Source organism: Ursus maritimus, unplaced genomic scaffold, assembly GCF_017311325.1.
Source record: "Ursus maritimus isolate PB19 unplaced genomic scaffold, ASM1731132v1 scaffold_3, whole genome shotgun sequence".
NCBI lineage: Eukaryota > Metazoa > Chordata > Mammalia > Carnivora > Ursidae > Ursus > Ursus maritimus.
Window position 1 is genome coordinate 52,281,687 of NW_024425563.1, and position 15,447 is coordinate 52,297,133.

The 15,447-nt window shown below is 43.4% G+C and overlaps 1 protein-coding gene across 1 annotated transcript in view; it reads right to left on the bottom strand.

The window, feature by feature from the left end:
* DNAH11 (dynein axonemal heavy chain 11) overlaps nucleotides 1-15,447 on the bottom strand; it is a 312,391-nt gene that overhangs the window by 92,476 nt on the left and 204,468 nt on the right. The window contains exons 57-61 of the mRNA XM_040644201.1: nucleotides 14,079-14,225; nucleotides 8,794-8,907; nucleotides 5,944-6,087; nucleotides 5,145-5,327; nucleotides 3,044-3,145 (exon numbers count right to left, since the gene is read on the bottom strand). Coding sequence (XP_040500135.1) covers nucleotides 3,044-3,145; nucleotides 5,145-5,327; nucleotides 5,944-6,087; nucleotides 8,794-8,907; nucleotides 14,079-14,225 — 690 coding nt within the window. The remainder of the gene's footprint in view (nucleotides 1-3,043; nucleotides 3,146-5,144; nucleotides 5,328-5,943; nucleotides 6,088-8,793; nucleotides 8,908-14,078; nucleotides 14,226-15,447) is intronic.

The window sequence follows — 15,447 nt, forward strand, 5'->3', positions numbered from 1 at the left end:
AGGCACGGTCCTTGCCACGGCCAGCCACGGCGTCTTCACAGCGAACGGCACTGTGGTGGGAACGGCAGAGACTCTGTTGCATTAGAAACTACTCTTTGGGACTATGAGAAACAACCTGAGGGCTTCAGAGGGGAGGGGGGTGGGGGAATGGGATAGACTGGTGATGGGTAGTAAGGAGGGCATGTATTGCATGGTGCACTGGGTGTTATACGCAACTAATGAATCATGGAACTTTACATCAGAAACCAGGGATGTACTGTATGGTGACTAGCATAATATAATAAAAAAACATTAAAAAAAAAAGAAACTACTCTTTGGAAATCCATTTGTGGTAGGGGGATGGGAGGAGCCATTCTTCATCAAGACATTTCAATTATTACTCTGTCTTCTTTTCCCTGTGTCTGCAAACTTAGCTCTGAGGCTTATTGATACGTGAATCTCTGCTTGTGTCGTGGGTCTCTGAAAACAACTGACACGAACAATTCTATTCAGCCAGTTGCAAGCTGTGTCCAAAGGATCACTAATTCCACAACCACAGATAGTCTTGTGGTTAGGATCACATGTGGCTGGTACCCTCATCCCGTTTCTAGGAACATTAAATTGCTTGCAACTAACATGAAACCATTCACAGTCGATGGCAATGTTTTTTAAAGGCTTTGGTCAAGTTGAGAGTTTTGACCAAGGAAGGTAGTTTTTATAAAATGAGTATGCTTCCTCTAAGTTTATCTAAATCAACAGTTCGCCTGTTTTTCTTTCAGTAGTCACCAGGTGTTTACTGAACAGCACGGACGGCGCTGTCATGGGAAGTGTGCGTGGGCCGCACAGGGAGGAGAGGATGGGCGAGCCACGTGGGCGGGAGCGAGGGTCAGGAAGTGCAGGAGAGGCAGTACTCCAGACAGAGAAGGAGGCGCGAATTACAGGGAGAGGGGCTGAAATGTTCCGTATCTTAAGACGACTTCTGGGGTTATTAACCATCTTATCAAAATAGCTATCAGAAGAAAGACATCTTTTAATGACTGAATAGTAAAATGAGAGCCCGACTGAATTCCTTCCTGATAGATTCAGAAAGTCAATACCTCAGGCTCTGCTCTGGAAAGATGATCTCCCTCGTCTTTTGAGAACCTGCCCTTAAATCTGGGAGGTGCCCTCTATTAGGAAGTGCACCCCACACACACACTGCGCGCGTGCACATGCGTGCACACACACACATTTTTTTTTTTTTTTTTTTTTGGCCAAAGTAACAAGTCGTGGCCTCTGACATAAGCAGGTCTAATTCAGGCCTCATTCTGTAAGAAGCTGGGCTCACAAGCCGCCTGGCTACTGTGAGCACCGGATGCCCCGACGACCATGGCGGCTGAGTTGACCTGCTTAGGGGACCCACGGCAGGATGCACTCTGTGACAGGAACATTGTCCCTGAGGTCTACCCTCAGCTCCCGTTGCGCCTTATTCTTTACACTCCCGCCGGACCACCTCCCTACATCTATGACCCTCACAGCCAGGGTTCTCAAATCCACAGTCCTGAGCCCGGCCCGCCTCCAAACTGCAGCTCTGACAGCTGAACACCCAACACAGGGTTTTCTACAGGATGAGTGGAAACTCTAACATTTATGAAGCACTGACTGTGTACTGCACACAGTAGCATCTCAATGCATCACAGTTCATAGATGGGGGGAAACAGAAACCACCCCCAGCTGATTCAAGCTGCAGGGAATTTACCAGAAGGAAATGGAGGTTGGGGAGGCTCTTAGGAGGGAGGAAAAAGGCAGAGAACCACAGAATAGGCACCCAGGAGCTCTTGAGAGTCTCAGGAACAGGAACTCCTCCGAAGTCTCAACTGGACCCTCTCTCTAGAACGCATGACCTCTGCCAGCCGTCTTTATTCCCATGCTCATGGTTCAAATTCTAGAGACTGAGGCAGAAAGTGGCAAAGCTTGGATCGTATGTCCAGCCTTTAGCTGGAGAAGGGAGGGGCACCTCTGGGAAAAGCCCCACTTGAGTGTCTCCAGTGAGGAGGCATCATTTCCCCAAGATACTCCCCGAGAAGGCAGACCGGGTCCCGGGGAGCCATAAATCACAAACGCCCACCTTGAAAAGCAGCTGTTCCAATCACCATGTTACAGAAACGGAACTGAAGCTCCCACGGGTTCCCTAAGTTGCCAGGGCTGGACAGTGCCAACAGTCTGACTGCGCTGCGCTCCTCCAGGCCAGGCACTATGGCCTCAACATCCCTCTTCTGGTTCCTGCCCCCTCTCCCCTTGCCATCAGCCAGCCTGGCACCCACTCACTCTCTCCATCGCAGCTGCTCCTGCCTTAGCGGAGGCCCCACTGGGACCCACTGCCATGCCTGGGACTTGTGTGCCTGCGTATGGACACTTCCCTTCCTCCTGCCTCTGCTCAGTTGTTTACAAGTCAGTTTGATCACACTGTTAGCCTATTACAATCTTTCCAAGCTTCCAATTTCACTCATCAGATAACATTCAAATTCTGTAGCCTAAGAGTCAAAGAAGGCCTTTGCTCACCTCTACAAGTTCATTCCTCGTCACTGTGCTATTCCTGACCTTCCCCCGAACGCTCGTCTTCCTTAGGGCTCTGGCCTGTTGAGTTTCCTCGAGCCCACCAACTGCTTCTTCCTTTTTCTTCCTTCTTTGCTAGGAATACCATTTCCAACCTAATGACCCCAGGGATTCCTAGGAAACTTTTGAAGCCCATGTCGAGTACAGCTTCCCTCTGAAATTTTCTCTCATCTCTCCAGGAAGAAGTCTGGCTCCAGAATCCTTGCCTTTAATCACCATGGGCAATGCTCTTCCTCCTCCTATCAGACCAGGAAAGGTTTTTAAGTGCAGAAATCATCAAAGTTTCTACTTTTTCAGGTCGGGGTCCAGCATATAGCAGACAGAAAGTATCAACTGAATGAGTATGAAAATGAGTGTACCGATGAAAGCTCAAGCTCCTTTCTGCTTGCTTGGACTCAGACGCGACCCTCTCTAAGGGGGGGAGATGCCACCTCTTGGGAACTTCCTTAGTGTTGCGTTTCGCACTCACCTCAAGCTTTTTCCTGATAGCCTCAAGTTTTTCAGTAGCTGCAGCCAGTTCGAAGTTGGCTTGGGCTAACGCTTGCCGTTTGGGTTCCACGTCACAGTAGACCTGAAAATCCACATGGGGTTTAACTCGTGGGGTAATGAGAGGCAGAGAGGACACACGATCGGTCAACCCTACATTTGAGGGAAGCTTTGTCACTACAATTTCTAGCTCACCTGACAATATGGGTTTTATTTCTTAGCAATGGCACTACCCAACGGCAGAGCCAAAATCTACACAGCCTCCCAAATTCTGTCTGGCTGTCCACGACTGAGTCATTTTTTCCGGACACGAGAGTTATAAATCCTTGCGTAAATTGCTATAGACATCAAACAATATTAAGATGCTCCAGTAGGTTTGTCCTAAAATTTGCAGATAATCTTCCTATCATTAGAAATTGCAGTGGGCAGGAACTATAGCTCAAGGGGGGACCAAGTCTTGATTTTAAAGCAGAAAACAAGTGTGGAGAAACTCTCAAACCCCAGAAAGGACCACAGGAGATAGTCTCACAGTATTAACCGTGCTTCCACTTTCCAAGTTCCTGCCAACTTCAGCCTATGTTACTCGGTGTTTTGAGAATGTGGGGCACCTACTTTCTTCCCCATTGGCAAGAGAGGAAGGAAATGACATTTTCTTTTCTCTTTTATAGCAAAACCACACAGAACACAGCCACAGTCTAGCTCCATGCTCATCATTCCACCTATGGTGCGAAGAGAGCAGAGGGCTCAGACATTTTCTTAGGGGGAGAGGCTATATGTCAGCTCCCATCTGTCCCAACACTTGCTCTATACAGGCTTCCACTGAAGAGACAGATCCATAGGGTCCTCTTCCTGTGGGTCCCTTTCCCGTCGGGCCCCAATATAAAAGGCTATAACCTGGTTTTACGAAAATCACTTTGGGACTGGCAGTGATTATAGTTGGTATTTCCTCCATACTTCTATTTTTGAATATAACATATGACCTTCCAAGAAAAAAAAAATGAGATGGTTCTTCAGTTAAGGGCCCTGCACTGTTCCCTTTTCACGTCCAGAGTTCTGCCAAGTGCTGGCAGGACAGGTGGCAGGCGGTGAGAACCTGATAAATAAGTTACTAAATGAAATGATCATCTCTCGCTATGCTGCCTGAAAATACAAACTTTTGGATTAGACCGTAATATGAAAAGTGTATTTGTCGTTAAAATACTAAAGACAAAAAAAGGAGGGGGGCATTTCCTCATCTCATTAAGTCTACAATAGATGGTGGCAATTTCTGCGTTAAGAGATGGGATTGAGTTGAAACATGAATTGAGACCTGCAGTTGCTTCAAGTCAATGCAAAATTAATATTTTTAAATTTATTTTATTCTTTAAATTTTTAAAAAGATTTTGAGAGAGAGAGAGAGAGTGCGAGAGAGCACACAGAGGCAGAGGGAGAGAGAGAAGCAGACCCCCCGCTGAGCAGGGAGCCCGCTGTGGGGCTCGATCCCAGGACCCCGAGATCATGGCCCGAGCTGAAGGCAGCCACTTAACTGACTGAGCCACCCAGGTGCCCTGCAAAGTTAATATTTTAACATAAAGAAATATAATTAATCAGGGGCGCCTGGGTGGCACAGCGGTTAAGCGTCTGCCTTCGGCTCAGGGCGTGATCCTGGCGTTGTGGGATCGAGCCCCACATCAGGCTCCTCCACTATGAGTCTGCTTCTTCCTCTCCCACTCCCCCTGCTTGTGTTCCCTCTCTCGTTGGCCGTCTCTATCTCTGTCGAATAAATAAATAAAATCTTAAAAAAAAAAAGAAAGAAATATAATTAATCAACCAGCAAGTTTTTATCTAATCAAATCAAATTAAGTGCTATTTGATCTACAGTAGCTGATCACTCTACCCTAAAAAAAAGATAGTTTCAAACATTTCAAATATCCTCCTGTGTAGAACTCTGTTTAGTCTGACACTTTTGGGTCTCAATCTTAGAACTTCATCTTATTCAGGTAATTAAACATCAAACTATTTTACTTTTTTTTGCCACTACAGAAATTAGTATCTTGATGGTCCTTGCGAGTAACAGCTGTAGCCCAGCGGAGTAAGACTGATACCTCATAGAACTTCACGATGTTGATGACCCAGGCACACAGACCAGCTGCTGCAAAGGATTTGGTCCGAATCAGGCTTGGACTGAACTCTGGGTCTTTCAAATACTGCTCATTTACTACTTTTAGACAGTTCTCTGGAATGTGCTCTTTGTCATAGTTAATTAACGCTTGCAAAAAATCATCAACCTGTAAAGCAAAAAGACTGATTGCAATGAACCCATTTTGGCTGCAGAGAAAATTCCAAGATCAAAAGTTAAAACCAGCTTTTAGGACTCACATTACAAAGGCGAAACTGGCAAGCTGCATTTATCCTACTGTTTGGCTTGTTTGGTCTTTATGGTATGAAGTGAGAATTAGCAATGGACACTTTTAAAATCTCTTCTATCCCAGGGTAAAATATTCAGTCCCCACACAGGAGGCATTCACATTTTGAAGAAAAGACAGAAAAGGAAAAACACCTACCAAAAGGCCCCTCTGCCTCAGCTTCTCATGCACTAGCAACATTTTTCCAGCATAAGAAATCCATGTAATTTTCTCCCTCCTACACTTAACCGCTTTCATAATTTTGCAAATAATTAGCAACCTTCTGAGAGCTGCTAGTGTTGACTTAGGTATGCAATAACCCCAAGCTAACCTCCAACTTGGCAAACAAAAATCGTAAGTCCAGAGCACACGCGGCAGATTACGCTGGACAAATGCAAAGATGATTTCCTTTGGTTTGAACATCTTTTGCTGTCAAGTAGAAACACGGTACTAAGAAGAGAAACTGTGGGCATTTTCATCCTGCCAGGCTGTCTGATACCTTTCCCATGAAGACTTTAGCTGCTTTCCAACTTCGGTCTTTAGGCACTCTGCCCCGGGGAGCCAGGAGGACCATCACGGCCGCGGTAACGTTGGTAACGGCATTCGGCGGGTTGGGAAAGGCTTTCAGCTCAGTGAGGTTGACCTGAAGAAAAGCACAGTCACACTGAAGAGCAGGGCAGGTCTGGGGAAGAGCCGTGAAGTTAGCGAGCCGGTCGTCAGGGGCCTCCTCCCTCTCCTTGTCCCTACAGCTCTGGTTTGGCAGTTTTTGCCATCTGTGACTCTATGTTGGGACCCCAGGAGATTCAGTTCTCACCCGGCACTTTTCTGATACTCTGGAAATGGCATGGTCTCTTTTGCTTCCCCTAAATTCTCCATCTGATATACCGGGCCTGCGGAGCCTGGCTCACCGAGCCCAGGGAATTTTATACACAAAGTCTTTAACATGTTTATGGGTTCTAGCCTACGTATGTATTATATCTGCATTTTAACCAGGCCCGCCCAGAAATACCATCCTTTGGCTGAGGGTCTCTTGGTTTTGTTTTTCTGCACAAGAAACCTCTTCGATTACACTATGACGACTCTCCAATGGGAACACGACCAAATAGGCTGAACATACCCTCCGCATAACTCCCTGATCATCTCTGGTCAAAATCTTGATTTACCCCACAGATGGTATTAACAAGTTTGTATGAACTACAAGTATTAAGGCAAATACTTTGAGGCAGGAATTACTATCTATGAGCAATTTATCTAAGTTCATGATACAGGATTTACAAAACTAAGTACTTCCCGTGACATTTCATGAGCTACCTAATAGACTCTTGCTTATAAAACCCTATCAAATGTTCAACCTGATTCTTCTTCATTACTGCAAACTGCCTATTTACTTGGGAATGGAAAGGATTGGAAAAACAAGGACAAAAGCAAAACTCCAAAATATGCTAATGATAACTGGGAGCTGGCTAACCAAGATTCTTGCATAATTTGTAAATATCTTCATCTTTTGTAAATACATTGAACTTTATATTTAAGTGACATTAATTTATTTTGTATGGGTAAATGATAATATATTTGGAGAAAAAGTTGCAACTGTAGAGAAGCACAAAGAAAATAAACATGCCAGTGTTGAGAGAAAAATCTAAAATTCCATTACTAAGAGATAATCAGTTACTATTACTTTTTATTTTTTCCAATTTTAAGATTTTCTTTTTAAAGATTTATCTTTTTTTTTTCTTTAAGAGAGAGACGTACATGAGTGTGGGAGGGTAAGGGCAGAGGGAGAGGGAGAGAGAAACCCAAGCAGACTCCAAGCCAAACGCAGAGCCTGATGCAGGGCTCAGTCTCACGACCCTGAGATCTCGAGCTGAGCTGAAACCAAGAGTCGGACGCTCAACTGACTGCACCACCCAGGAGTCCCTCCCATTTTTTAGTGCACAAGCACATTCTTACCAAAAAAGAAAAAAAAAATTCCTATAGTATATCCTATCTTATAATCTGCTTTATTCACTTAATAGATCCCAGACATTTTCTCAAGTCGTTAATTAGTATCCAACAGTATTTTAATGGCAGCAGAATATGTGCATAAAAGTCAATCTTCTATTATGGTATATTTATATTCTTTTCATGTTTTCAGTTTTGGGGTGCCTAGGTGGCTCAGTTGGTTAAGTGTCTGACTCTTGATTTTAGCTCAGGTCATGATCTCTGGGTTGTGAGATCAAGTCCCCTGTTGGGCTCCACGCTGGGGAGTCTGCTTAAGACTCTCTCTCCCTCTGCTCCTTTCACTACTCATACTCTTTAAAAACAAATCTTTAAAAAAATAATAAAATCACACTTAAAGTTTACAGTTTTATGCTAATACTATAAGAAACATCCATGTAGATAATAACTCTTTGCTCACAGTCAATTGTTTTCCCAAAAAAACCCCACCACCAACAAAACACCTTAGAAAAAGGACTTGATGTCTACTTCAGCTCAGGTCATGATCCCAGGGTCCTGGGATTGAGCCCTGTATCAGACTCCCTGCTCCACAGGGAGCCTGCTTCTCCCTCTCCCCCTCTGCTCATGCTCTATTTCTTGCTTTCTCTCTCTCAAATAAATAAATAAAATCAAAAAAAAAAAAAAGGAAAGAAAAAGAAAAAGGACTTAAATTATTTCTTTGAAGGTCAGTTGAAGTCTGGATCCTTTACTACTTGAGGTTGAATCTTAAGAACCTCAGGCCTGCTAATTCCCTGGGATTCTCCCCAGAGGCCTAGTGGAACCTGAGTGCAAAACTAGCCGTGGACTCCTAAAATAACAGTGCCCACAATTCTGTTTTTCCTTACAATACCCTTCTGACTATCACACATCATTTTCTCTTAGGGGAATTTGAAAGCTCAATGAGGTTTTGCTAATAAGCTGAATCTAGGAAACATGATGTGGGCCAAACCTAGGTATCTCTGTTCCTAGTGCATTGTTCTTTTCATGAGGATCTCTCATTAATGCCCCTTTTTATACCCAGAGGAAGTAAAGAGTCTGCACTTAGTTCTTAAAGCAACACATAATATGAACAACCGGATTTGGGCCAAATCCAGCAGTGAACAATAGAGCTGCCTCTCAGGAAAGTATAAATCCCACAGTATTGGAGACTGCTTGTCGGGGTGTGGGAGGACAGACTCCTGGATGGGAAAGGAAGTCACACTCCTAGTGATGACCTCAAATGCGTGTTCCTACTTTAATATTTTATGGGACTCAAGTTCTTCTCAAAAAAACTCTTTGGCTGCACAGAATTCATTCTGAGTTCAGTTAATCAAACTCTGAGGACTTTAAATACTACATGGAGGAATCTCGCGAGCCAGGGAATCATCTTTACCCTGTTGAGTGTGTTGAGTGCAGCTGTTGCGGCCACGAGCGCAGGTTCAGCCTTGAGTACGTCCACCTCACACTCTCTCTGTTTCTGGGACACTTCAGTCTGAATGGCTGTCACCTAATCAGAGAGGAAAGCACACAAACCTTGGTCACCTTGGATATCGCTGCTGAACAATGCAGGCTGACTCAGACTCGCTGCTCAAGAATTCCTTCGTCTCTATTTTCAACAGGTGAGGAGTTTGCCCTAAGGACGAATTCCTCTCAGGCACCATGCACACACAAAGCTTTGTATATGCACAACATATGGTCACGCAACCCAACTCGAATGGACTCAAAGGTCGAAGTGCTCCAAGAAGGGCTCTAATTATAAGGGGCTGCTAATAATAAATTCAAGACTGAACCATTCCTGTGCTCTTCCATTTTCTTTCTGAGAGTGTCCTGTACAAGAGGAAATCCAGGCTGGCTCAGTAACATAGACAGAAAATATTCTTGCTAGAAATCCCTATCTGATTTGTGTTTACATTTGCCCAAAAGCCATGTCGGCTATTCTTTAGGAATAGGTGGGAAGCTTTTTTGGTTCAAGTGACTAGAAGATATTGTTATTTCTGTGTATGCTTAGCCACAGATCTAATTTTTATAAAGATTAATTACTGGTTTCTCTAAGGAGCTGGTAAGAAACTACAGCTAGGATAGCCCAGTTCTGTCTTTGGCAACACAACCATCACACTGATGTGCACCTCACTGTGGAGGGTCCAGCAGCTCCCTTCCCATGCCAGAGAGGGTGCCGCAGCAGCCTCCTGATGTGAATGCGTATGGTATGCCTAGAGGGAAGCCATCTGATAAACCTGAACCGAGAGCAAATGATAAGCTTTGGAGTTTTTATCTTCCTCTTCCTCTTGAGACACATATAAAGGTCAAATGGCCAGGAAGAGTCAACTTTGATCCTCAGCAGAAACTGGAGTTTCAAAGCTGTGGCACTGGGCACCAGAATCCAGTCACCATGGGACACAGATTCCAGGGACGGTGACTGGGGCATGTAACGTGTGAGCAAAAGTGCATTTCTTCAGATGTGTTTGGAATGAACAGGTTCAGCCATACCATAAATTTAATAGTGCTTACAACAAATTATGCTGTCTAGTACAGCTTAATTAGCAGTAATTACCATTCTTCTGATTAGCCATTATTTTGCTGTATACTGTAGCTTTTATGAACATAATTGGTTCAGGGTAGAGATGTGATCTCCTGCCAATCCGTACCGAGCTACCGTTAACATAAATAAGAAAACCCCACGTGCTTACTGAGAACTACTCCAAAACCCAGAGGGCTGCCAAGAATGGACCACGAAAATTGTAAAACCAGGACACTGCTTGTGTGTAGAGACCACCACTGCAGATGAAAGGGAGCGGAGAGGTGAGTAAGTTCATACCTCAGGGTTATGTACCTTCCATAAGGATACGTCCAATCTATAAATGCTGTCTGCTACCATTTATAATAGCATCATTTTAAACTGGTCTCAGGATCACAGTTTCAGTGCTAGAGCAGTATTCCTTTTGAGTGCTGCTTCGATGAGACTAGGAGTTGCTATTCTTCTCCATCGGACTCCCTTAACGTTCATGGAGCCTTATTCTTTTGGCTAGTCTTTATAACCAAGCAATCTTGAACATTAATGAAAACCCACAAGTGAAAATGAAAAAATACCCTAGGTCGGTCAACGTATTTCTCATTCCCAATCCCCTCTGTGCACTTTTGTTCACAGAGCCTATGCCACAATCACCATGGGGACTGTACCCAGTGCCACAGTTAGGACACCTGAAGTTCTGCAGAGGACTAAAACTTAACTCCTCCTGCCTATTCAAATTATAAGGTAGAATAATTTATATATTTCAAGTGCAATGATACTGGAGTGGTGAAAATGCTGTGTATCTTAGTGACCTGGTAAGTCTCAATGTGCAATTTCCTCTGCCCCATGGCTCCTGGGTAGTGGTCAGCAAGGTTCAACTCAGGGAAGGCGGGGAGAGCTACACAGATCACTTGGAAAGTGTGCTTTTTCTTGACTGCTGTCTGTTAAAGCAGAGTTTTGGAGATAATCCCATTCTTGGCTACACAGAACTTTTCTATTCTATTTCTACTCTCCTTGCAAATAGTTCATGAAATTTAGTGACGCTCACAGAGAGAGAATTAAGTACTAATAATGGCTTATTATGAGCTGAAGCATGTCCACCTAAAAATGTATACGGTAGAGCCCTAACCTTAGTAACTCAGAATATGACTGTATTTGGAGACAGGCCCTTTAAAGAGGTGGTTAAGCTTAAATGAGCCTGTTAGAATGGGCCCTAATCCAGTCTAACAGGTGTCCTTTTAAGAGGAGGAAATCTGGACAGGCACGAGGGACACCAGGGATGTGTGCATAGAGAAAAGACCATGTGAAGACATAGTGAAAAGGTGGCCATCTGCAAGCCAGGAGAGAGGCCTGTCCTTGATAGGTTTCTCCAAGGGGCGAAGGAGAAACCAAACCTGCCAGCATCCTGATCTTGGACTTCCAGCCTCCAGAATTGTGAGAAAAGAAGTTTCTGCTATTGAAGTCGTACAGTCTGTGGTACTTTGTTCTGGAAGCCCGAGCGAGCTAATACACTGCTCTTATCTGCCTTTAGACCGTAGGGAATCTGAGATGATCCCTCAAAATCCAGTTATTCCCACATTTAGGGAAGAAACACATATTAAAACTGAAGACCACGCAAAATCAAGGAGGATGTCCAACTTCTGAAGAAATTATATTTGCCCTGCGATATGGAAGGTACTTTAACTCATGAGGATTACACTCAACAAAGAAAGCAGTATGAAAGGGATCAGAGGATCCTTACAATCTGGAAGTGGTAAGTCAAACAAAGATGCAAGAACTTATTTTCATAGGCTTCATGGTGCTTGTGTTGCTTGATCACCGCTGGTCATGTCAGTGGTTTGAATGGCTCTTGACTATTTCATGAATCTGAAGGAACAATTTCAACCTGGTGCTCTACAAGAGTTATCAAGATGCCTGGAAAGGTGGTCGGTCTCTGCTTAGTCATATTAAATATGGCAATGTACTTTTTAATAACTTCTCGTGTATTAAGCCTTGAGATCCCAACTTCATAGGATCACAGTGCCCACATATACGCATTTAATAACTGCATACAATCTTGTACATTGCTGAACATATGACAAATGTGAACCCATAGCACATACTCCATAATGATTAGTTCCTTGACTTGATATACTCGATATACTCCTTCCATGACCAATCAATTTAAAATAATTCATTCCACCACTGTCTTGATTTGATTTTTATCTTAGCCCTTATCACTAACCCAAAGTATCTTATCCCTTGTCTCCTGCCAGTCTTCCATTATAATGGAAGCTACGTGAGGGTGCCTTGTATGTCATATATGCTCAAGAGCCTAGAATAGTGCCAGGCAAAAAAAAGTTGCTTAGGGCGCCTGGGTGGCTCAGTCATTAAGCATCTGCCTTTGGCTCAGGTCATGATCCCAGCATCCTGGGATCGAGCCCCGCATCGGGCTCCCTGCTCCCACTCCCCCTGCTTGTACTCTCTGCCAAATAAATAAATAAAATCTTAAAAAAAAAAGTTGCTTAGTATTTGTTACTGATAATTAAATTAAGCATCATAGGTAAAGTGAAGATATTTTTATTTCTTGGTATAGATTAGATATAAAAATTGTATGTGTTGGGGCACATGGGTGACTCAGTCGGTTAAGCATCTGCCTTCAGCTCAGGTCATAATCCCAGTGTCCTGGGGGGAAGTCTGCTTCTCCCTCTCCCTGCCACTCCCTCTGCTTGTGCAGCCCCCCACCCCGCTCTGTCAAATAAATAAATCTTTAAAAGAAAATAGTATGTGTCTTTTTTATGTTTGAAGAACTTCACAGAACAATCAGTCAGATGAGTTCTCATTTGCTAAAACGTTTTTTTCCTTCTTTGCAAGGATAATTTTGCCTTAGGAATTCAAGTGCAAAATGTGAAAATACCTCTGGAGTATTTTAAGGTCTCTAAAAGGGATTTGTAGAGATAGGTTATAATAGAACAATTACTAGAACATCACTTATTTATGTAATGCTTGAAAAACATCCCTTGGGTGGAAATGGCTCATGGTAATCACATCATATGTGATACCTAATCGCTAAAATAACATAATACACTTTTAAGGACATCCTCTGCTTATCTGTAACTCCATAGAAACAGTTATTGCCAGAATTAGGAATTATATGCCCATTGGCCATGCCAAATGTAGCTTGTCTTCAACTTTAAAAACAAGGTTTTTTAAAAGAAAAAAAAACTATTCAGCATTTTGATTTTCGACGTACACTTCGACCCTTTAGTTGTGCAAGCGACACGTGAACATGCTCAGTACCTATTAGAAAAAAGGGAAAAACAACTCAATTGTCTCTGAATGAATGGCAACCCCACTGGAAAGCTCGAGTCTTTCTGGCATCATGAAAACAGAAGAATACTGGCATAAAAGCTACTGATTCAATGGCTGTGTGTTCGTAATTTACAATTTTTCATCAACTAAGCCCTGATTATAATCTTTTGTCTAAAATGAAAGAATTTGTCTCAAACAAACATATCCCATTTTTTAAACAAATAAGATACCTAATCATGAAATACCTCCAATTGGTGGCTGAAGTTCTGGTAAAAAAGAGGACAAAGAAGTTATATTTATTTCAGAACTGCCAATAACCCACGTACAAAGAAACAGAACCTATATAATCTTAAAAGTAATTGTTTCCAACAGTAAAACGTAATACAAAATGCCAGGGCCTCAATCAAATCAAAAAGAACAAATTTGGCTTAGGATTTAATAATAAACTCAAGTTGTATTATTAAAATGAAAAATTTGAAAAACCATCTTGCAAAGTGATGGAATGGGCTTTGTTAACAATTGAGTTGTTCAATTTGCCTAAAAACTGAAAACCTTTAGAAACCTCAGAGGTGACTTCATGACCTTTACTGTATTACAAATAGGCCTGATATCCAAGATCCACATCCATTATATGCTTGAATGAGCTCAGTATTTATTGTTCTTGCGTATCATTAAAAGAGCTAAAAGGGTGGGAAAATGCATAATGTAAAGAAAGGTCAAGTGGTAATCATGGTGTGAAATGCTGTTACATGTGTAACTATAATAATTCTTTAGATTTTATGCTCCCTGGAGAGGAAGTTGTTCAAAATTGTTCACCTACAAAGGTTTATTTTGTGCTAAATATAGCTCAGCACTCTAAATGGTGGAATTAGCCTGACCTTTCGCTCCTCAGCATCGGCAATGGCCTTTTCCCGGCTCACTTTCTCCGTCTGGAGCCCAATCTTTGTGATCAGAGCCTCGGCATCGTGATTTCTCAGTTGCAGCTCGGCTTCTTGAGAGGCCAGTCTGGCTTTCAGATCCGCCACCTGAAGGAAAAGTCAGTATGTGGAAGCAACTTCCGTCAGGAACGAAAAACAGCAGACGCGGCTTATTTCTTATTAAAGGAGCTCATAGATCCCACCAGCAGCATCTTTTCCCCCTTTCTACCCTGTTCTGACTTATGTCCCATGTGCAAAACTATAGCCCCCTTTCCCTCCCAAATAGGAACACAAAGAATCATGTTTCCCAGTGGTTTTCTGAAAAATGTCATTTATGTCAGCACCAACTAGACATTCATCGTCTCTACTCTCTCTGTGCAGTGAGGGAAGCGACAACAGCCATCCCCAGCCGAGCACATGTCACTCACAGCCCCAGTTTTTCTGGCCCTGTGAGGCCCAGCTCAAGGCAGCGGAGGCCACAGGAAGACTTGCTTGGAAAGAGAAGCTGGAGAAACCATGGCTTGCACTCTCCCCACGAACATCACTAAAGGCTCAGATGAGGTGAAGGCATCAGTACGCCCCGGCTGTTAGTTTACTGTCCGTTTATTTAATCCGTTACTTACTCTGATGGAAGTGCCCACAGACAGGTCTCATCTCTTCCCACAAAATAAGAAACGGTTCTCTGGGCTTCTTCCACCTCATCCAACATTCAACTTAGTACCTACTACACAAAGGGAAACCACAAGCACCTGTGGGGACCGGGAGGGGTGTGCAAAGCCCAGTGAGTATCCTAGATGGGTAGTCCTCCTCTGGGGTCCCCAATTCGAGAGCCTCACCCAGCTCTTGAGGAACTCAGCTCTTTCCGAGGAATCCACACATTAATCTGCTCCAAAGAATGCTTCTGCCCTTTTAGTTGGGAGTTCATGATGTTCTTTTTTTTTTTTTTTTAAGATTTCATTTATTTATTTGACAGAGAGAGAGGCAGCGAGAGAGGGAACATAAGCAGGGGGAGTGGGAGAGGGAGAGCAGGGAGCCTGATGTGGGGCTCAATCCCAGGACCCTGGGATCATGACCTGAGCTGAAGGCAGATGCTTAACGACTGAGCCACCCAGGCGCCCTAGTTCATGATGCTCAGAATGTACCACTAGGTTCCTCAGTTTGAGGATCATGTAAAGAAAAGCAGAAGTGCTGGAAAACAAACAGGACCTGGCTCTCAGAGACACATGCAAGCAGCTTTATATACCATGATATATAACTCTTCGTTCCACTGCTTTTCCAGAAGTAGGTTATTATGTTTAAAAACTCACAGAACCAAAGAAGAATCACCATC